General features: G+C 49.9%; 1 protein-coding gene across 1 annotated transcript in view; it reads right to left on the bottom strand.

The window, feature by feature from the left end:
• Nucleotides 1-1,248: 1,248 nt before the first annotated feature.
• The window catches only part of XXYLT1 (xyloside xylosyltransferase 1), a 169,465-nt gene continuing 149,448 nt past the window's right edge, over nucleotides 1,249-21,265 (bottom strand). Inside the window, 2 exon segments of the mRNA XM_019448788.2 lie at nucleotides 1,249-4,330; nucleotides 4,332-4,455. Coding sequence (XP_019304333.1) covers nucleotides 4,058-4,330; nucleotides 4,332-4,455 — 397 coding nt within the window. The 3' untranslated portion in view covers nucleotides 1,249-4,057.

Below are 21,265 nucleotides of genomic sequence, written 5' to 3'. Positions count from 1 at the left end.
GCTCCACCAGGCCCCCCGGCTGGGGGCTCCAGACTCAGTACTGCCCAGGGTGAGGCCTGTGGGGGCATGGGACCATCTACAAAGTGGCTCTGTCTGGGAGGCTCTTTGGGAGACAAATAAGACAAAAGCTAAGACAAGGCTTCAGCTGCCATTGCTACCAGGGGGCTGTAGGCAGAGGCATGGGGCTCGTGGATGGCAATGAGTTTCTCTGGATTTAAATACCTCCCATAGTTTGTCTGCATCCCTCACTTTGCCTGTTCAGACTCCGGCGTAAGTTGCACTAACTATACCTTGAGAGTGAGTCTCTCTTTGAATGGTCATAAATTCCAGGTTGGCAAATGATGAGATCTGGAGGTCTTGTGTTTGATTTAGACTCCCTGCCACATGCACATGTGAACAGAGACAGATGCATACAAATGTGTGTTGGGGGCAGGGAGGCTGCTTGGAGATCTAGTCTGATCCCGTAGCCCCTTGTAGCCCAGTTGGGAAGGCTTCATCCAAGGACCCCTGACTTCCTGGACACGGGCCTCTCCAGAGTGGTATGGCCAACAAAAATATCAGACCGCCTACAAACAAGAGTCTGGTCATCCACTGGGCTGAGGGAGGTGCCACCAACACATTTAACGTGCCCCAAATGGCTGTCATTTGTTATTTTAAAAGGATATTTTAAGTGGTAAGAATCCCCTTGCGTCTACGTATTATTTATCTGCTTGCCAAGACCTTACCATCAACTTTCCTCCTACAACACTACTTTGAGGGAGCTCTTGTTACCAGTGTCTCAAAGTGGGGAAAGAGGTGAACTTGGATGTCCAAGACTGCCCAGGTGGTGAGAACACAACATGGATTCAAAGCCAGGCCTCTGCCTTAGGTGTGAGGCTCTCTCTACCATATCACCCTGCCTGCTTGGAAATTTCTGCTTGCCCTGCCAAACTCCACCTTCAGCCAAACCTCTGGGCCCTGCATGTGGACACGAGCCAGGAAGTCTTAGAATGAGCAAGGGTTTGGCCTTTAGTCAAAGCAGGGGCTGCGGCACAGCTAACTTGCTCCCTTAGCCCGCAAACTCCTGGTGCACTCTGGCTGGGGGCCCACTGACCCAGCACGCTGCTCTTTGGGTTGATGAGATGCTATTGAAGGGGATGCTGTAGCGAGGCTTTGACACACATGGAAGAATAAATCTCTTCCACAAGCCCACGAGCTTTCCAAAGGCCAAAAGATAATAGAATCAGAAATGAAAGCAGAGGCTGGAGATGCTATTATTAGGTCACTTTTATTTAGAGAACTAGGGCATCCATAGGGAAAGTTGAAAACCCAGAGCCTACTTAGCCGAGATTATGTTTTCTTACGGTCAATGGTAACCAGGGCCAACCAGGAGTAGAATAGCCAGGGCGACACTTACCTGTAATTACCTGTGGCAGCGGCCACAATTTAATAGCATTTATTGTTTATTACAAAAGTAATTAACATTCAGAAATACAGAAATAAATAAAGATGAAGATAGAAAGCACCTTAATCCTTCCTAGTTCCCAGAAATGTTCTTTTCAGTCTTGTTTTACTCCTTCCTATAGGCATACATATGCTCTGCAGTGAAAGTTTTCATCACACAAATTAACCACAGCACAATTGGTTATGTTTGTACTGCAATGATGATAACAGGATTCCAGTGATGAACCGGCCCTCCAAGATCTGTCCAAAAGTGGCTCATCGTACAGCACAGGAACGCCCATTGGCTCTGCTGGGCTGGCTGGACTTCCCGCTGGGTGTTATTTTGCTGTTCACCAAGGCCACTGGTGACAGAGGAAGGGGGAGCTCCAGAGTAGGTGAGCTCAAAAGTAAATGAGGAGATTTGGTTTGGCCTTTGCCCATTTTGATCAACCAGTTTACTTTTTCTTTGCAATAACAGAAGACTCTCATGGCTACAGAAACATGTGAATTATTGAAATTGATGTAGGAAAAATACCTTTGTTATTCTGAGTCTAAAATTCTTTAGCATTTTATCTTTTTCCCATTGAAATAATTTTTTTTAATGTGGTGTTTGAAACATATGGGTTTTAATTAAATATAGCAGAACAGGTTCTCTTTTTACATGTACACATACACACACATATGTAATCTTACAATTAAAATGAGGATCACACTGTACATATAATCTTATATTTTGCATTCTTAACTGTACATTGTAAGCATTTCCCAAGGCATTAGATATTCTTTAAAGATATGATTTTAATGCCCACATTATTTTATTCCTTGGATATAGCATACATTATTTATCCACTCCCCTAGTCAACACTGGAAGTTGCTCCCGGTTGTTCTCTATTAAAAAAACTCAGTGTGATAAATAATGACTCTCTGTCCACATCTCTTGCTATTTTCTTACAAATTTTAGAATTTGAATTGCCTTCATGAGGTTTTCATGAGTATTATCAAGAGCATACATAAATCCCCCAATACGATGTACACAGCAGGCATTCAATAACTGGTAGCTATAAATAGGAAGTCGAGTACCTAAGAGAACAGACCAGTTCTGTCAGAGCAGAGTCAGGAGAGGGACACGCTCCACTTCGTCAGGGGATGATGTAACCGGGCAGTCTGGGCTAGGAAAGGTGAGAAGGGAAGGGACTGCCTTTGCTCCCGGGAGCAGACGGGCCCGCCTATACCCAGAATGCAATGGTTCTCGAGTGGCACAGCACTGTTAACCTCCCTGCTCCCACCTCAGACACGCTCCCCCGTGGTCCGTGGTCTGCAGTCCGCAGTGAGCACGCTTAGCTTAATCATGTGGACTTGGCGGGGGCGGGGGGGGGGGGGGGGGGCGGGCGGCTCTGAATGACACTGATTACACTCTTGATTCGGAACCTTCAGGTAGCAGTAAGCTGTGATCAGAGAATAAACAGCATAATCATTGTGTTCTCAAATGATTTATTAGCTGTTCTCACTCATGGTGAAAAGAAAAAAGTAAATGAAATTGAAATAAAAGGAGATGAAAATCTAACAGCAGTTCCCCCATCCCGAGGACCTCTGCTAGAGTAGACAAAATGGACCACCAGGGGCTTCATGTCTGCATCTTACAAGGGAACTCATTCAGAGAAGAGCCTAATTTTTTCTAAGGTACAGGATCTGATATGATACAATAAGAAAGTCACAGGATGATTTTTTTAAACAGAGACTGAATGCTTATCAGCCTATGAGCGGCACCCCTTCCGGGCCACACGTTTATGCACATACACTGCTGGGCTCCTCTTTGGAATGAGTCTTTCCTGTCCAGACAACTCTACTGCGTGTCCTTGGGGGTGGCCAAGCTCTGTTCTTTGATGGCGGATCTGATTTCTGAGCACAGTCTGGTCACCTGAAGCCGGCTTGGATGAATAAGGGATAACGAGGTTCTGTGATGTAGTTGGGAGAGAAAAGCTGTGGAGGCTGAAATAATGAGCCCAGTTTCCTCATGTGGGCCACTGCTGGCCATAAAGGCTCTCTCCCCGCAGAGGTGGTGACCTTTAAACCTATACGAGGTAATGTGGGCATCGCGGGAACAAGCACACAGCCTCCCAGGGTGCACATGTGGAAGGCTGATGTTGATTTGGATGCTTAAACTCTGGGCTGGCTGTTAAAACCCTGGCTCACTCGTTCAGAGCTCCCTGGGATCTACAGCAGTACTGTTTTGTTATTTCCTGCAAAATGGAAGCTTGTTAATGTAAAATAAATTTATATTTGGTCTAAAAAAGGCCAGGCATTTCCATTCTTTGGAGGCTAAGGGCACTGAGCGCCATTTTCTTTCCTTTCTTCTCTTTAAATGCCCGCTTCCTAGCCCAACGGAAGATGTCTATGTGTTTGCCCTCCACGATGCCTGGTCCCCTGGAGAGAAAAGGCCCAAGCACCAGCAATGTGTAGGCCAGGCCTCACCGGGTGGCCTCAGGACAACAACCTGTGGGGTGGGACAGCTGCAGCTGTCATCGCAAAGGACATCCCCACGGAGGGTCAGATGCCACCCTGGGGCCTGTAACAGAGGCGCCCCTTTGCTTCCAGGAGATCCAGAGATCCGATGGCATGGCGGACGAGAATGTGCCTAGGCCTCCGGGATAGGGGTGTTGCAGTTCCCATGGTAGATCTTGACGTGGCCCTCACACCGGAAGTAGGCTTCAAAGACGTCACTGTAGCCGTGGTCCCTCCACCAGGTGCAAAGCTGCCGGTTCCAGGTGCAGTCCAGCACGTGGAAGAGCTCGGGGTGCTCCATGCCGATCATGGTGAAGAAGTCCTGGTCCCCGAGGTGGCCGCGGAAGTGGTACTTGTCAGCCAGCTGCTGCACCTGCGAGGGTTCCAGCAGGCGGCCGTAGAGGGGGGGACTGGCGCATGGCCTCCAGGTTCAGCAGCATCACTCCGCTGTTGAAGCCGGGGAGCCCCTCGGGGGGCGGGCTCCCAACCCGGGTCTTGGGGTTCTCATGGCGGAACTGCCAGAACGTGTGCCTGGGAAGGGGAAAGAGAGCAGATTTAACCCGGTTTGGGTGGGTGAAACAGTCTGCCGGCCCTATTTTCCTGGGGCTTCACAACCAGCCTGGAGGGAGAGGCCATTTTCACTCCAGTTTCACAGCTACGAAAACTGGGCAAGTCTGAGGTTCAGAATCAGCACCGTGCGGTGCACTCTCCTTACTGCAAGCCTCGTGGTCTTCCCATCAGCCTCTGCTACTCCAGGATGACGTCATCACGAGCGTTTGTATAGGACTTAGCAAGCAGCAGGCACTGCATGAAATCAGCTTATTTACTCCCCACCATAGGTGCTCTGTGGGATGGTATGGTACTTCACAGCTGAGGAAACTGATGCACAGAGAGGTCTATGGCTTGCCCAAAGTCACACAGCTAGTAAGCTGCTGCAGAACCAGGGACTAAATAAACCCAGGCATCTGTCTCTGAAGTCCACTTCTTAAGACAGAAACGATCCAGATAGAGCTAGCTAGCTTGCTTTCTTTCTTTCTTTCTTTTCTTTTCTTTTCTTTCGTTCCTTCCTTTCTTCCCTTCCTTCCTTTCCTTTCTTTTTTTTTTTTAAGTTTATTTATTTATTTTTAGAGAGAGACAGACAGAGACAACATGAATGTCTCTCCCCATGAGGGAAGGAGCAGAGAGAGAGAGAGACAGAGACAGAGACAGAGAGAGAAGGGGGGATGCCAAGCAGGCTCTGCACTGTCAGCATGGAGTCTAATGTGGGGCTCGAACTCCCAAAACTGAGAGATTGTGACCCGAGCCAAAATCAAGAGCCAGACCCTTAACCAACTGAGCCACCCAGGCGCCCCAGGTAGAACCTTCTAACCCCTTGTCTTTGACTGTGATCTTGAAAAGGAGAGGAGAGAAGTGGGGAGGAGTGCTTCTGAATCTGGTGAAGAGGTAGGAAGCTAACTGCAGGCTGAAACGAAATCGTTTTCTGCTTTAGAACAAGCCTCATTTATTGAGGCCCCAAGCCTAGCACTTCTGAAAGGGTGGACAGGGGTTGGAGGCTTGAAACAGCTCTGGGCACAAGTGCATGGCTTAGGATGAAAAGTGGCTACAGAATGGCCAGGTAGAATTATGGCTATTTTAGAGAGAACATCACCTCAGTGTCCATTTTTCTCAAGGCGGGTTTAGAAATCTGATCTAGGCCTACAGTTCATGGGGTGTTAGAGCCAGAGGGACCCTTCTAGGTCCTCTATGCAAATGCTTCCATTTGGAGAAGGGAAGACAGATCCAGACACCTCCTTGTGGGTGACAGGGTTAGAGTGCTGGCCACTCTGTTCTCCAACCCCCTGAAGTGCCTGTGCAAGTTCCCGTGCACGCTGCAGGGGTGGGCAGAAGGGGGAGGCAGAGAGGGCCCAGGCTCCATGTCCCCAGATGCACAGTCAGCAGTGGAGCCCACGGCTGGCAGGAAGGAAGAGAGACGGCAGGCCCTGTGTCGTGGGCAAGGGGCAGGGGAGCATTCCACATCAGACTACATCCCCCCCATTCTTACTAGCCCCACTCCTTCCCCTCAGAGTCCTCAGGATGGGGAACGCGTCAGGGAAAACCAAGTCTGCCCCCAGCCTGGAAATACCACCCCCGGGCCTGCCAGAGGTCACTCCCCCGACCACTCACAGGGCAGGATCTGTGTGGTGAAGCGGACGGCGCAGTGGAAAGAAAACCAGGGTCCCGGCCCACGGTGGCTGCAGCGATCCATTTTCCAGTTCCCACACATTTCTGCATGTCTGGGAATGGAGAGCCCTTCCTTGAGGTCTCGCATATCACAAAGGGCACCGAGAGTTTGATCCTGGTGAGGGGAAAGCGCTCCCCTTGGACATTCTTAAAAGTGGAATAACAGGTCTATTGTTTGAATTTTGCCATAATTGGACTATGAGTGGAACAGAGGTCTGGCGCCTGCTTGATGATAACAACCTTGGCAAAAATAAGCTTCTAGAGCAAAGGGAGATGCTGCAGCCCTTCTAGCCACAAAAGCCTACAGTGATGGGATCGCGGGGGCAGTGGAATGCAGTCTAACAACTTTGTCCATTTTACCATATTTCTTCCAAATGGTTAACTTCAGGTCCAGGAGCAAGCCAGCTAAGCTTCTACCAAACGAAGCTTACGTGAGGGGCTCTGGCCCCGTGTGAAACGGCCTAACCGGGTGGGATTGCCAATTCCTCACCTGCCACAGCACCATGAGGATGGCAGAGCCCTCTTACACTCCCCACCTCGGCTCCTAGGGACACAGGGACATTACTGCCTGCATTCCAACATCGAGGGGAGAGAGGTTCTCAGGGCATCAGGGGCAGGCCCGACTCGAATATGAGGCCTCTGATCCCTAAGTCCCCTTTCACTTTTGGCTCAGATTCCACAGGCTTGAGTTTCCAGGAGCAGCATTTGGAGCTCAATCTCATTTCTGAATCTGGCTGACATACCCAAGGCCACAGGCTCTGGGAACCAGGCCAACAGGTGATGCAGAGGTTGCTGGTGCTTCACTGACCGGAGGTCAGCCCCGAGAGCCTCTCTGAGGGGTGTCAGAGAGTGGCTCAGATCCTCGCCTTCCTCACAGGGCCTGGGGCTGGCCGTATATATTCACAGGCCACTGCCAGTGGTATGTGCTGAGGCTGCAGGAAACCTCTGTATGAATGTAGGTATCTGGTTCCAAGTCCTGGAGCTTCCAGAAGTTTCTCAGATTAAGTTCTAAGCCCATAGTCCAGCCATGTTGCCCTGACTCGTCATCTGGACTTGGGCCTCTATGGAGGCTTGTTCCCATCCTCCACTGTCACCTGGAGACCCACATTAGAGGGGATAAGATTTCTTTCCCTTCAGGGACGGCTTCAAACTGCAAAACAAACCCCTGTGCAGATGGCCCATTGTAAATACTGAGTCTTTCTAGAAATCAACAAGCCTTGCTGGGGAAATACCAATTAAGAACCTTCAAGCACATTCTTTCAGTTATGGGCAATGAATTTCCTAAATTTTTTCTAGTGAGTATGTCCTAACTAACAATCATAAAAAACATTATTAAAAATGAGTAAACTAGTTTTCACGAAGAAAACCCATCTTGATGGAAAGAAGTATTTGAAATCATTTTGAAAACAAAGTCATTTCCTCTCTCAAGTCCTTCCCTGTTGATCACTGACAAAGTCACTCCAGCAAGTCTCTCAATAAGAGAGCCTGGCCAGAGAGCCTAAAGTTCACATTCCCTGCGAAAGAAACACGTTCATTGTCACGAATAACCCTTTCTCCTCCCACCATCCCAAATCACAGACTCTCTTGCCCTGCCTATCTCTCCATGATTTTCCCCTGGGCTGGTCTTTCTTAGCTAAGGGTCAGAGCTTTCCACTTTCACTTTCAAGACGGGAGAAGCAAGGATGGGAACATACAATGAGCCTGGACAGTCTGCATAGAGCTCCCTAGGAAGGTTCTAGAAGACCCTGCTGACTCAGGCTGAGTTCAAGCTCTAGATTCTCAGGTAAGGAAGGCTCCATTTTCTGAGATTTGTGAGGACAACAATGTCTATGGCACCTCTCCTCACTGTGGCTCACCCCTTGAGTGTTCATCAGAGTCAAGGGCAAAGTCACTAATGAGCAAGCAAGGCTGGGCCCCTTCCCGGAGGAAGCATACTGTCTGGATGCTGTCTAATCAGTGAAGGCTGGAATCAGGAAACACTACTCCCTTTATGCCCATGCTTGTGTACCAGGACCAATTAGCTTTTGTTTGACTTGGAAGGGGCCCTGTTTTCCAGTCCTCTGAGAGGAAAGGCCAGGAGTGAAAAGCAATGTTCAGTGATAGCCCAGGGTTCCATCCACCCCAGGTCCTGTGAGGTGACAATTCTGGGTGATGTGGGGATGATTTCAGAGCAAGGACAATGTCTCTCAGTCCTACCTTGGGCTGAAGTTCTGGGAGATGGGCACAGACTCTTCAGAGAGAGAGAGAGAGAGAGAGAGAGAGAATCCCAAGCAGGCAGAACAGTGTGGAACCTAGTGTGGGGCTCAAACTCATAAAGCGAGAGATCGTGATCTGAGTCAAAATCAAGAGTCGGATGCTTAACCGACTGAGCCACTCAGGCACCCCCACCATGAAGCTTTAAATGGCCATTTTCCTGGGGCATTCCTTACTGCCAGGAGTATAGCTGACCCTTATCAGGATCCCTTGCTAGCAAGTTAGGTCTCTAGCTTTGCTGTACAGAAATGTTCCCAAAGTCACACGGACTTCTGGCGGTAGGACCGAGACGAGAGGGACCCCTCCGGGAACCACCAGACTACCCGAACCTGAAGACACATAAAGACTCTTAGCTCATGTTCCTTTTTTACAAAGGAGGATGCTGAAACTCAGAAATGACGCTGTCCATAGTCACACCGCTGAAAAGGCAACCCCACGATCCCAGGCTAATCATTTTCCTTTTCCACAAATGCCTCTGCTCAGAAAAGGCAACCGCTCCTTCCCAGCCCTAAATGAGCCCTGGGGCAGGTGGGGCGGTGCCACTTAGTGCCAGCCTTTCAAGAAGCGCAGAGTTCACGCTTTCCCACCTGGCAGGGACTACCTCTTCCAAGCTCAACACGCCTGCACCTGGAAGGGGAGCTGGGCACCTAAATGACTGAAGGGCCTTGCTTGGGGCAGCAGGCTGGAAGGCACGTGTTCGCCCTTGTTTGCAGACCTCACAAGAAACATATGTTTGCTTTCAAAGACCAGCCCTGTTTGTGGGCCAGCAACTGGATTTCCAACCACAATATGCCCAGAACTGAGAGAGGAAGACAGGGCAGGGGTTGAGGCAGGCGGCACCTGGGCAGAGCCAGGAGTGTCGGAAGCAGACTGCCCGGCAGGAGAGCCACATGGTAGGGGTTTGCTGGGGGCCCTCCTCCAGAAGGCAGTGGCACTGGCGCCTTCCACTTGCCTCTCCCTGCACCAGAGGCATGAATGCAGCCTCCTCTGCAAACTCCTGGCATTTCTGCAGTGTCTGCCCCACTCTGAGAGAATGAGGGTTCACGGGAGTGAGATGAGCAGAGGATGGTCTGGGGGACAAGGGGAGGGCGACAGGGGTTCCTATCTGTTAAGCATACCTCCCCAGCATCTGTGTGTTCCGGATGCCATTCTGGAGCCTTTCGCTGGGGGAGGAGGTCACAACAGCGCACTGGGGTAGCTATAACATGAGCCAAATTTTCTAGAGGGAGGACTCTGTTATGACCTGAACGACAGGCTCATCAGTTTTAACTACAAGATGGCTGAGCTCTCTGCTGCGGTCTGCTAGGGCTGCCCTAACAAAGTGCCACAGACCAGATGGCCTCAACAACATCAGCCGATCCTCTCCAGTTCTGGAAGCTGGAAATCCGAGATCCACATGTCAGTAGGGCTGGTTCCCTCTGAGGGTTGAGCAAGACCCTGTTCCACGCCTCTCCCCAGGCTTCTGGTGATGTGTTGGCAATCTCTGGCTTCCTTTAGAAGCATTGCCCCAATATCTGCCTTCATCTTGACATAGCATTCTTGCTGTTTGTGTGTCTGTGTCCAAATCTCCCCCTTTTTAAGATACTAGTCATACTGGGTTAGGGGCCTACCCACTCCAGTGTAACCTCATCTTAATTACATCTGTGACGACCCTATTTCCAAACAAGGTCGCAGTCTGAGGCACTGGGAATTAGGACTTTGGCATATAAACTGGGGAAGGGGGCATACACTCCCCAACAGTGAAGATGAAGGAAAACAGTGCATCTTATCTTCAGCTGTGTTCTCACTGTCCGGACGAGGAGGGCGCCTGTGCAGTCTGGAGAAGCCCTCAGCAAATTCCCTGACTCCCGCTACTCCCAGGGAGCCGAGACAGGCCATCATGACAGGCTGGGTCACGTCTGTCCAGAAGGGTGAGAGAGGTAGGGAGGAGGTAGATGTCTGCAGCTGAACACACAGGTTGTAGGGAAAAGCAGAGCGATTCAGAAATGTGGGTGTGGGTATGGTGGTGGGGGGTGGGTAAGAGCTTATGTAACACCAGTTGGCCAGCAGAGAGATGCCCGAAAGTCCACAATGTCTCCTAGTTTTAGGGAGCCGTGCAGGAACACCAGACAACACGCTGAGTTGAGAGAATAATCAATCAGCGATCATTAACGGAGCACCTAACGGACCCTGATACAATGGCCAGTAGATCATTCTTGCAAGGAAGAAACCAGTGGTCTATCAAGGAGATGAGACCCCGATGTGAATACACCAATACTGCAGTCATGAAATGAAGTGAGATGAAGGGGTCTGCATCTGGAATCAGGAGGCCGGGGTAAGGGCAAGCTGTGCAGGCCCCTGGGCCTCTCAGGGCTTTGGTTTGCTCAGCAAGGGCATGGAGATGGTGGGGGGTAAGACCCACAGGGCTATAAGTGGGACTCTAGGAGCAAATGTGTGCACAAACCATGCCCAGCACCATGCCCCTGAGAAGTGGCCCTGACTGCCACACAAGGGCAGACACCCCACCCTGCCCAGGCTCCTCTCATGGTGTGATGATCCTTAGAGATCAACCCTCGTCCACCTCGCCAGCCAGAAACCATCTAGAGGCTTCTGTTGTGATATGGCTTCCTGCTTCATGAAGTCTAGAATAAAGGTGACTAACACTGTCTCATTCCCAAAGCTGCACCAGTTATGACCAGTCTTCACTGCAGGATGCAGCAGTGGAATCATGGAGGGCAGACATCCCTGCCAGGAAGGCCTCTAACCTGCCACAAGGTGGCCCTCCAAATGCCCACAGTCCTCCTTCCCCCCGGAGACCTCTGAAAGGGCTGCTGGTCAGCCCGAGGCCTCCCATGGCAGGGCAGAGCCAGAGCCCCAGGCTGCCCACTCCCCCATGCCCACAGGAGGGTGGGATGCCCTTCTCTGAAGGGCCAGTCTCTCCTCTCATACAGCCAAGGAGCATGCAAGGGCCCACCCACCACTGCCCAGGCCCAGCCTGCCTCGACATCCCGGCCACGTGGGCTTCTTCCCACACCTGCTGCCCCAGAGCTGTGAACACAGGTGGGTGGGCTGGGGAATTCATGGTCACTCTCTCTGACAAATAGCTCCAGAGCACGATGTGCCAGAACTGGTTTAGGCCCTGGATGGCTGCATGGGGCGGGGAGGGGAGGCTGGGGAGGGACAGACAATGGAGGAAGGGGCACTGGAGGGTTCAAGCAGGCAGATGGAGCTCGGAGGGGCTTCATGCCTGGGCTATTTCATGCGTGATGGACACTAACAGCCAGGGCAAGGCTAAGAGGATAAAAGGGAATGACCCATTCAGTCTTGAACAGATGCCAGCTGGGCCTGGGGCTGGATACAGGTCACAAGCGCAGAGTGTGAAGCAAGCATGACAGAATTCTGGGGAGTTCCAACATTTTGGGGATGGAAGAGGAGGAGCCAGGAGAGATGTAGAACCTTGGAGTAGCCCAGCTACCTGTGCCCCACACTGATGGCCTGAGCAGCCCGTACCGACTCAGGCTGTGGGCCATCCATCTGCTGTGGGAATCCCCGAGGAGCCATGCAGACCTCCAGCTGGGCCTGTGGGCTCTCTGTGCTCATTCCAACCTCCCGTCCCCAGCCCTGTGACCTAGTCTGACTGTCCCCAAACTTGCTCCCCCTCTCCCTCCCCCTCATCCCTAACCAATCCAGTGGGTCTCCAGGCCTTCTCTCCCTAGATGCCGCCCTCCAAACCCTTTTGCTGACATCAACTGCCCATTCTCTGCTTCTCATTCACTGATCTGGACAGAATGACACCTCAAACAGTACTAAGAATCTCAGCCCCCACCCTCCCCAAGCAGAAACCAATCATGCCGCCTCCTCCCAGGCCTCCTGGGAGCAATGCACACTGCTTCCCCACCCCACCCCCCACTTCCAGAGCAGTTGTCCCCTATCCATCACAGCCTGAATCCTCCTTGCCCCCTCGCTCGTCGCCATGCCCACCATCCAAACCCTCTTCCACTTGCTCCATCCTTAGGGGCACCCTCAATAATCTCATTGGTCATGATGATGGCCTCACCTTGGGTGTCATGGTTCTTCAAACCCCACCTGAGCTACCTACTCAGTTCTGTCTCCGTGAACCTCGCCACCAGAAGGCACTCTGCTCCAGTGACAATGGGAAGCTGGGATAGGTCCCCTCTGACTGCATCATCCTGCGCGTACCCCCACAGAACCAACTCGCCGGCTCCTTGGGAATTTCTGGGGGCCCACCTCTCCTTATTCTCTAGATCATTAGTTTCCCTGGATCCTCCTGGCTCCCTTCCCACCCTAAACTGCCCCCATTACTGGGGTCATTCTCACTGCATATGAGAATATGGCAGTATTAAAAGCTGCAGAGGATGAGAACTTGGAAATGCTATAGGAGGCAACAGACTTTGACAGAGGTGAGTGATACACACCAAGGAGCTGGACACTTAGCACTGGGGAGAATGTGGACAGGATGGGAGTCTATACGCCGAGGGAAAGGAATGTGTATGCCAGACTAAAGAGGGAAGAAATGTAGGGGGAGTGGCAGTGTGGGTACTTTGAGGAATGATCATCATGATGATGGCTAATAGGGAGTACTTACTGTGTGTCAGTTCCTATTTTAAGTCCTCAAATGCATTGATTCATTTAATGTCTATAACACACAAATGAGGTAAGTAGTATGATCTCCATGTTATAGATGAGCAAAATATGGTGGGGAGATATGAAACATTTGCTTATGGTCATAGGAGCCAGGCAGAAGAGTTTACCAAGAAGTGGGAAAACCCAGGATACATCTGAGACTAGAGAAGGGACATAAATGAGAAGATGCAGGTTTTGAGTCAGGAATCGGGGATACTGAGAAAGCTCAGTTATGGCGAACTCTAAATCTTGGGAAGGTAGGAGGTGAAGTCACCTATGGAGACAGAAGGCCTTGGGTACAAATAAGGGTTTGAGAGAGAGAAATGGTTTACGAGGGCAATGAGGAACCAATAAAAGCTGGATAAGGGATTTGCCTGTATGGAAGGTAGAAGTAGAGTCAGGAACCCTGGGATTGACAACCAGAATGTGTTATTCTTCTTTATGACTTTAGGGCCTGGTGTGGGTATTTGGTTCCTAGCAGGCCCTTGAGAACTGTTAAGTTTCAAATGGATGAATGGACAGATTAAAGAATGAGTGAACAAAGGAAATCAGATGGCAGAAATTTAAAAGAGGAGAATGGTGAGTGAAGATGGAGGGACAATGGTTCAGAAAGGCAGCTGGGGGAGAGTGTGCCCCAGGCCCTGTGAGCTACAGCCACAGGGGTCTTCACTGGGGGTAGAAAAAAATTTTTCTACCTCAGTTGGGCAGAAAAGGTCTCAGTTGGGCAGAAAAAAATTTTCCTCTGTCCTTCAAAGGTTCTTCCAGCTGGTAGGAGAATTAAAGCGACATGAAACAGATAACAGGAGAAAATCAACATTAATTTTGTACAAACGGGAACTCTACATGCTTGAGAGGCTCAAAGACAGAAAGGTTAAATGAGGTATAGATGCCATCCTGAACTAAGGAATGGGATAGGGGCCTGGGGCTTCAAAGGGGAGGAGGGCAATTCATAGGGCAATAAAAAGAGCAGATGTTTGGTAATTAGATGTTTGCCCTGCCATACAGATGGATCATTCAGATAAAATTTATGTCCAGTAATAACTCTTATTCTGGGAAAGACTCCCAATTTAGATTCTTCTAGGTAGTTAAGAGAGGAGCAAAAGTTTCTCTTGAGCCTGCAGGGTCTCAATTGCCTTCAGCTCAAAACAGTCTACATACCAAAGTGGCACATTTGGAGAAGACTTGTTCTGAACCCTTGTATCTCTCTCAAGGGGAGGACAGAGAAAGTGATATTACACATGGAAAATCCGATAGACTCCACCAAAAGTCTGCTAGAACTGATACATGAATTCAGCAAAGTCGCAGGATACAAAATCAATGTACAGAAATCAGTTGCATTCTTATACACTAATAATGAAGCAACAGAAAGACAAATAAAGAAGCTGATCCCATTCACCATTCCACCAAGAAGCATAAAATACCTAGGAATAAATCTAACCAAAGATGTAAAAGATCTGTATGCTGAAAACTATAGAAAGCTTATGAAGGAAATTGAAGAAGATATAAAGAAATGGAAAAACATTCTGTGCTCATGGGTTGGAAGAATAAATATTGTCAAAATGTCAATACTACCCAAAGCTATCTATACATTCAATGCAATCCCAATCAAAATTGCACCAGCATTTTTCTCGAAGCTAGAACAAGCACAAAAGGCCCCGAATAGCCAAAGTAATTTTGAAGAAGAAGACCAAAGCAGGAGGCATCACAATCCCAGACTTTAGCCTCTACTACAAAGCTGTAATCATCAAGACAGCATGGTATTGGCACAAAAACAGACACATAGACCAATGGAATAGAATAGAAACCCCAGAATTAGACCCACAAACGTATGGCCAACTAATCTTTGACAAAGCAGGAAAGAATATCCAATGGAAAAAAGACAGTCTCTTTAACAAATGGTGCTGGGAGAACTGGACAGCAACATGCAGAAGAATGAAACTAGACCACTTTCTCACACCATTCACAAAAATAAACTCAGAATGGATAAAGGACCTGAATGTGAGACAGGAAACCATCAAAATCCTAGAGGAGAAAGCAGGAAAAAACCTCTCTGACCTCAGCTGCAACAATTTCTTACTTGACACATCCCCAAAGGCAAGGGAATTATGAGCAAAAATGAACTACTGGGACTTCATGAAGATGAAAAGCTTCTGCACTGCAAAGGAAACAATCAACAAAAGTAAAAGGCAACCAACGGAATGGGAAAATATATCTGCAAATGACATATGGGACAAAGGGCTAGTATCCAAAATCTATAAAGAGCTCACCAAACTCCACACCCGAAAAACAAATAATCCAGTGAAGAAATAGGCAGAAAACATGAATAGACACTTCTCTAAAGCAGACCTCCAGATGGCCAACAGGCACATGAGAAGATGCTCAACGTCGCTCCTCATCAGGGAAATACAAATCAAAACCACACTCAGATACCACCTCACACCAGTCAGAGTGGCTAAAATGATCAAATCAGGAGACTATAGATGCTGGCGAGGACGTGGAGAAATAGGAACCCTCTTGCACTGTTGGTGGGAATGCAAACTGGTGCAGCTGCTCTGGAAAACAGTGTGGAGGTTCCTCAAAAAATTAAAAATACATCTACCCTATGAACCAGCAATAGCACTGCTAGGAATTTACCCAAGGGATACAGGAGTGTTGATACATAGGGGCACCTGTACCCCAATGTTTTTAGCAGCACTTTCAACAGTAGCCAAATTATGGAAAGAGCCTAAATGTCCATCAACTGAGGAATGGATAAAGAAATTGTGATTTATATACACAATGGAATACTACATGGCAATGAGAAAGAATGAAATATGGCCTTTTGTAGCAACGTGGATGGAACTGGAGAGTGTGATGCTAAGTGAAGTAAGTCATAGAGAGAAAGACAGATACCATGTTTTCACTCTTATGTGGATCCTGAGAAACTTAACAGAAGACCATGGAGGAGGGGAAGGAAAAAAAAAAAAAAAGAAAGAAAGGTTAGAGAGGGAGAGAGCCAAAACATAAGAGACTCTTAAAAACTGAGAACAAACTGAGGGCTGATGGGGGGTGGGAGGCAGGGGAGGGTGGGTGATGGGCATTGAGGAGGGCACCTGTTGGAATGAGCACTGGGTGTCGTACGGAAACCAATTTGACAATAAATTTCATATTAAAAAAAAAAAAAAAAGAAATGCTGGCCCCAGCAGCCCAGGAATATGTATCTGTGATGAGGTGCCAGTGTGACAAAGACTATCAATGAAGGGACCCAGATGGTAGCCTGACCCAAAGTTGCCCACAGCCCTCTGGACAGTGCCCTTCCTGGTACTGGCCCTGGAGACCCCAGGCCTCCAAATATAAGGTCCTGTACATCACTGCTAGGATGAAGCTCAAATCTGCGGGAAGCCCTAAGACCTAACCAAGAATCTGTAGGGTCTGCAGCCAGCAGGCTGGGCTGCTGAGGACCCACGAGCAGTTGGCCTGGCATGCGTGGTCAGGCCCCAGCTTAGTTCCACAATCCTGCCCTTCCTCTGAGCTGAGGCAGAGGGAGGGACTTTCATCAGGATGAAGACAAAGCCAGAGAGTTATCTTCAGAATCGCCTCATTGCCCCCAGCAGGCCCACGGCACTAGGAACACAGGAGAGAAGTGCCCAGGACACATGCTGGGGTGCTTTCCAGGACAGTGAGCAGAATGCAGGCAGAATGTAGTAAGGAAAACAGAGAGCAGCATGTGTAGAATTTAACCTTGTGTCCGCAGTTAAGCTCAATCAATCCAGCTCAGCGCCCTTCACCCTCGCAGAGGGGGGGCGTTCCAACCCAGGAGCTGGACGTTGGGGAGACTACGTAGGCATCGCTGACCCAGGCACAAAGGCAACTGAACTGCAGCAAAATGTGTTACTTCTCAAGCCAGAAAAAATCTGTGTGCCTTTCCATCTCATTTAAGCCAGCTCTACCTTGGCCTGCCCCTGTTTGCTGTCCCATACATTTGTGACACGGGTCTCAGTCAAAGGTAAAAACGATGCTTGGCTGGTTGGCAATTGACAAACATTGGGGACCTCCCACTTGTCAAGCAGAGAGCAAGGATACAGAGGGGAAGAGCCCTTCGCAGACTCATTGTGTGAGGGACTCACCAGGGATCTTGTTAAAATGCAGAGTCTCATTCAGAGGCTGCATTTCTGATAAGCTCCCAGGTAATGCTGAGGCTGCTGGCCCAAGGATCATACCCAGAAGGAAAAAAAATGGTAATTTTGTTATTTTTATAAAGAGAAGAAAACCACGAGAGTAGCAATGATATCACTTTATCCTGTAATGGCCATAAAACAGGTACACAGATCGCCTCTTACAGATTTTATACAAACTTTATGCTAATACTTTTCTGTACCTTCTCACTTTACCACAGGGGGAGGGCGCAGGGAGGGTGAGGAACCGCTAGGGAAATGTTTCCTGGACGCAGCATGTTTACTGTGCCAGGAGGGAGGGCCCAGTTCTGCCACCACCTTCTATCCCAGGGATTAGCAATCAGTCTGGAGTGGAGGGGGAGGCAGGGCAGGGAAACAGGTATACAGTAGTTTTCCACTGCCTTGAAAATGGTACCTGTAGGTACACCATGGGGTTAAGAATGTAGGTTTTGGGAGCACACAGTCCAGGGTCAAATCCTGGTCCTCTGCTTACTAGCCCGGAAAAGGTACTAAAGCTCTCTGTGCTCCGGGCTTCCTGTATAGAAACAGGGTTGCTGGAAGGATTTTATGGGACAACACACGGGATGATGGAAGCCATGGACACACATCACACTCAGTGAGAAGCAATGTGGTTCTCTGCGGTGAACACACACCAGCTTTCCCCACCTTGTCTGTGGCAGGCAAGGGGCCAACAACCAGTAGTGTGACCTTGGGCAAGTCACTTCCCCTCCCAAGGCTGCGGTTCCTGCATCTGCTTTTTTTTTTTTTTTTTAATGTTTTATTTATCGTTGAGAGAGAGAGCATGAATAAGGGAAGCGCAGAGAGAGGGGGAGAGAGCATCCAAAGTGGGCTCTGCACTGACAGCAGCGAGCCCAATGTGGGGCTCGAACTCACAAACCAAACTGTGAGATCACGACCTGAGCGGAAGTCGGATGCTCAAAGAACTGAGCTACCCAGGTGCCCCACTTCATCTGTCAAATTGATTAATTAGCCCTAGGGTCCTTTTCCATTCTGAAAGCCTATAGTTCTATGCCCAGAATGATCACCAAACTCCAATAATTAATCTTTCTTTAAATGTAGCACCAGTGTGTGAGTACAAGTGGATTTTTTTTTCGTTACCTGCTTTTGTTTCTAAAAGCCATTTCTATGTGTCAACAAAGCCCCATAATCTGGGTATGCTGACAGCCTGGCAGAGTCTGGGACTAATGTGCAAGACCACTCTGATCCTTGGGTACATTCTGACCTCTGCTTGAGGCTGGCTCAACATTTAGTTCTTGCTCAGAGACTCACCCTTGGCCATGGTGACGATGTAGCCGCTGGGAGCACGGGGCTTGTGAAAGAGGCACACAGAGAGCTGGCTGGGCTAGCCGTGTCCTCTAGCCCAGGGAGCCCTGAGGTGGCACCCCATCACCCTCTGCCTTCTGTGCCACTTGGACCCCCTATGACTCCATGATGCTCATGATGCACAAAGACTGTTCTTGACTTTTTTTTTAAATTTTTTTTTTAACGTTTATTTATTTTTGAGATAGAGAGAGACAGAGCATGAACGGGGAAGGGTCAGAGAGAGGGAGACACAGAATCTGAAACAGGCTCCAGGCTCTGAGCTGTCAGCACAGAGCCCGATGCGGGGCTCGAACTCACGGGCCGCGAGATCATGACCTGAGCTGAAGTTGGCTGCTCAACCGACTGAGCCACCCAGGCGCCCCTGTTCTTGACTTTTTAAGCCTCTCCTCACCCAAGGGCAGTGTATTAGAGGTCATCTGTATAAACAGAGCACACCTGAGCAAAACATGCCTGGCCTCCAGCCCACCCAAACATCCAGCTTGCTCCCAGCCTGCCCAGCGCCCGCGCATAGCTAGTGGCACCTTGTGCCCTGAAGCCTCGTTGCGTGGCACTCCACTGCATTGCCTTCACTTTTTTTTTTTTTTTTTTTAAAGAAGGGGAAAAAAAGAAGGAAACCTACACAACAATTTGTCCTCCTGACAGGCCAGCTTAGATCACAATCGTGCTGGGCTGGATCACGGAGCAAAAGTACCAGGGATTTATCTAGAACTGTCTGATTCAGAAAACAAGCAACGCCTCAAACGTGGCTTGGAGGCTCAGCTGCTCCCCGTGCCTCAGTTGCTAGAACTGAGGGCCCCCTGTCTCTCAGCATGCCGGAGGTTTCAGTCAAGATCACAGGCCTGCAGTCTATGCAATTCCAGGCAAGGGCCCAGCGGGTGAGCGCAGGGGAGTGAGGCCTGGGCTCCGATCCCAGCACTGCCCCTTCCTACAACCTACAACCGGTTAAACTCTCCGACTGTGGCCATCTGTAAAACTGAGAGAATGAGATCTTTTCTAGGGCCCATTGGTTGAGGCTTTAACAAGTTAACGTATGCAGAGTGCCAGGGGAGAGCGTGGCACATTTATTAACTCAAGAAGTACTTACTGAACACCTACCAGTGCTAGATACGGCTGTAGGCCCTGGGAGACAGCACCAAGTAGGAAAGAAACTGACTCCTACCCTCATGAGCTCAATCAGGGAGGGGCTGGGGAAGCAAGATGCACACCAGCCAATAGGCAATTATGATTCCAGGGGACCAGAAATGGCACAAGAACACGGAGCCCAAAAGAGAGACTCCTTACCCAGTCTTGGGGGGGTTCAAGAAGGTTCTCTGGAGAACCCGGCATCTAAGCACAGACTTGAAGTGAAGAGGCAGGCAGGTGAAGACAGAGGTGGTAGTGAAAGGACACCGGCATTGTTGGGGGTGAGAGGGGCGGGGGGGGGGGGGCGGTGAGAGGGGCGGGGGTTGGGGGTGCAGGGCAGGGGCCAGACCAGGAGGGGCCCGTGAGGAAAGTCAGGGAGACGGACCTTGATGCCAAGGGGAACAAGGGGGTTGAAGCAAGGCAGTCTGTGTATGAGGATGGTTGCTGGCTGGGGTGGGGATAGCTGGGAGGAGGCAACCAAGAAGCGGGAGCGGCTGCAGGGCCCCAGGGGAGAAAGGTGGTGGTGTCAAGGATGGGGAGGATTCAGGAGACGTTCAGCAGTGTCGGGTGTGTGGCTGCACCGGAGGACTGACCGATACAAGAGATGGAGGAGGGCAGGGAGTCCCGTGCCTGGGTTTCTGTCCTGAGCACTCTGGGTGTGACATGAATGGCAATAGCTACTTTAATCATCATCACGGACTTTTGCATGGTGACACTGGCCAGTCACTTCCCGTCTCCCACCTGTACAACGGAGAGACCTTCCCAGCTCAGAGAGGCTGTGGCTCTGGTTCCTGACATCATGCCACCCATAACCACCCCAGCACCAGCACCATGGAGCTCACTCTCGCCCTGGTGCATTTCTCCAAACGGAAGACAGGCTGGGAGGATGGGGAAGGGGACAGCTGTGAGATGCTGGCCAGTGTGGCTCTGTCACAAGCCACACTTCTTTCTAGATGGCTTGGAGCAAATGTGCCTTTCCCTTGCTCCTTCTAGACAACGGCCAACCTCGCCGTCACCCCAGGGCAGGTGAGCCCTTCTCTGCCCCTGCTGCATCACGCTTATTTCCTAGGGAGAATTTCTCCCCCGCTTCAAACTGAAAGTGATCCCCTTAGCCCCTCCTTTGGCCACTTCTGCTTAAGTCTCTTTTCTATGCCTTCCAGACAGTTCGCCAGAATCTCAGCAGTGTCTGCAGTGCTCTTTATAAAGGCATTAAAGAATCAGAACAACCAGCCTACATATTTAGCACTCTCTTCAGGTGTCCATGCAGGCATGCCTGGGGCCGCCTGGACTTCTGTAACTTCTCAGCTTTCTCTGAGTAACTGGGGCCTGGGCTTAACCAGAGCAGCCAACCTGGATTTGTATGAATGTGAGGAGCGGAATTTGTAAAAACCAGACAAAACTAGCATTCAAATTAGATGCTAGTCCGAGCCACTACCTGAGGAAAGTAATTAGGAGCCTCTGAAAAGAACAGCAGTTGTGTCAGACACTACTCCTGGAGCCATACTTCTTCTAGAATATTCTCTGACTGGTCAAGGGGTAGCCTCTCCTCCTTGAGGGTTCCCAACCACCCTCTCTTCTGCCTTTGTCCCCACAGCAGTGCCAGACCACTGACTGAGGAAGCTGTG

The sequence above is a fragment of the Panthera pardus genome, unplaced genomic scaffold (assembly GCF_024362965.1).
Source record: "Panthera pardus isolate Hobbes unplaced genomic scaffold, ASM2436296v1 HiC_scaffold_16, whole genome shotgun sequence".
Taxonomy (NCBI): Eukaryota; Metazoa; Chordata; class Mammalia; order Carnivora; family Felidae; genus Panthera; species Panthera pardus.
The sequence above is the reverse complement of the archived record's forward strand: the minus strand, read 5'-3'. Positions and strand labels throughout refer to the sequence as shown.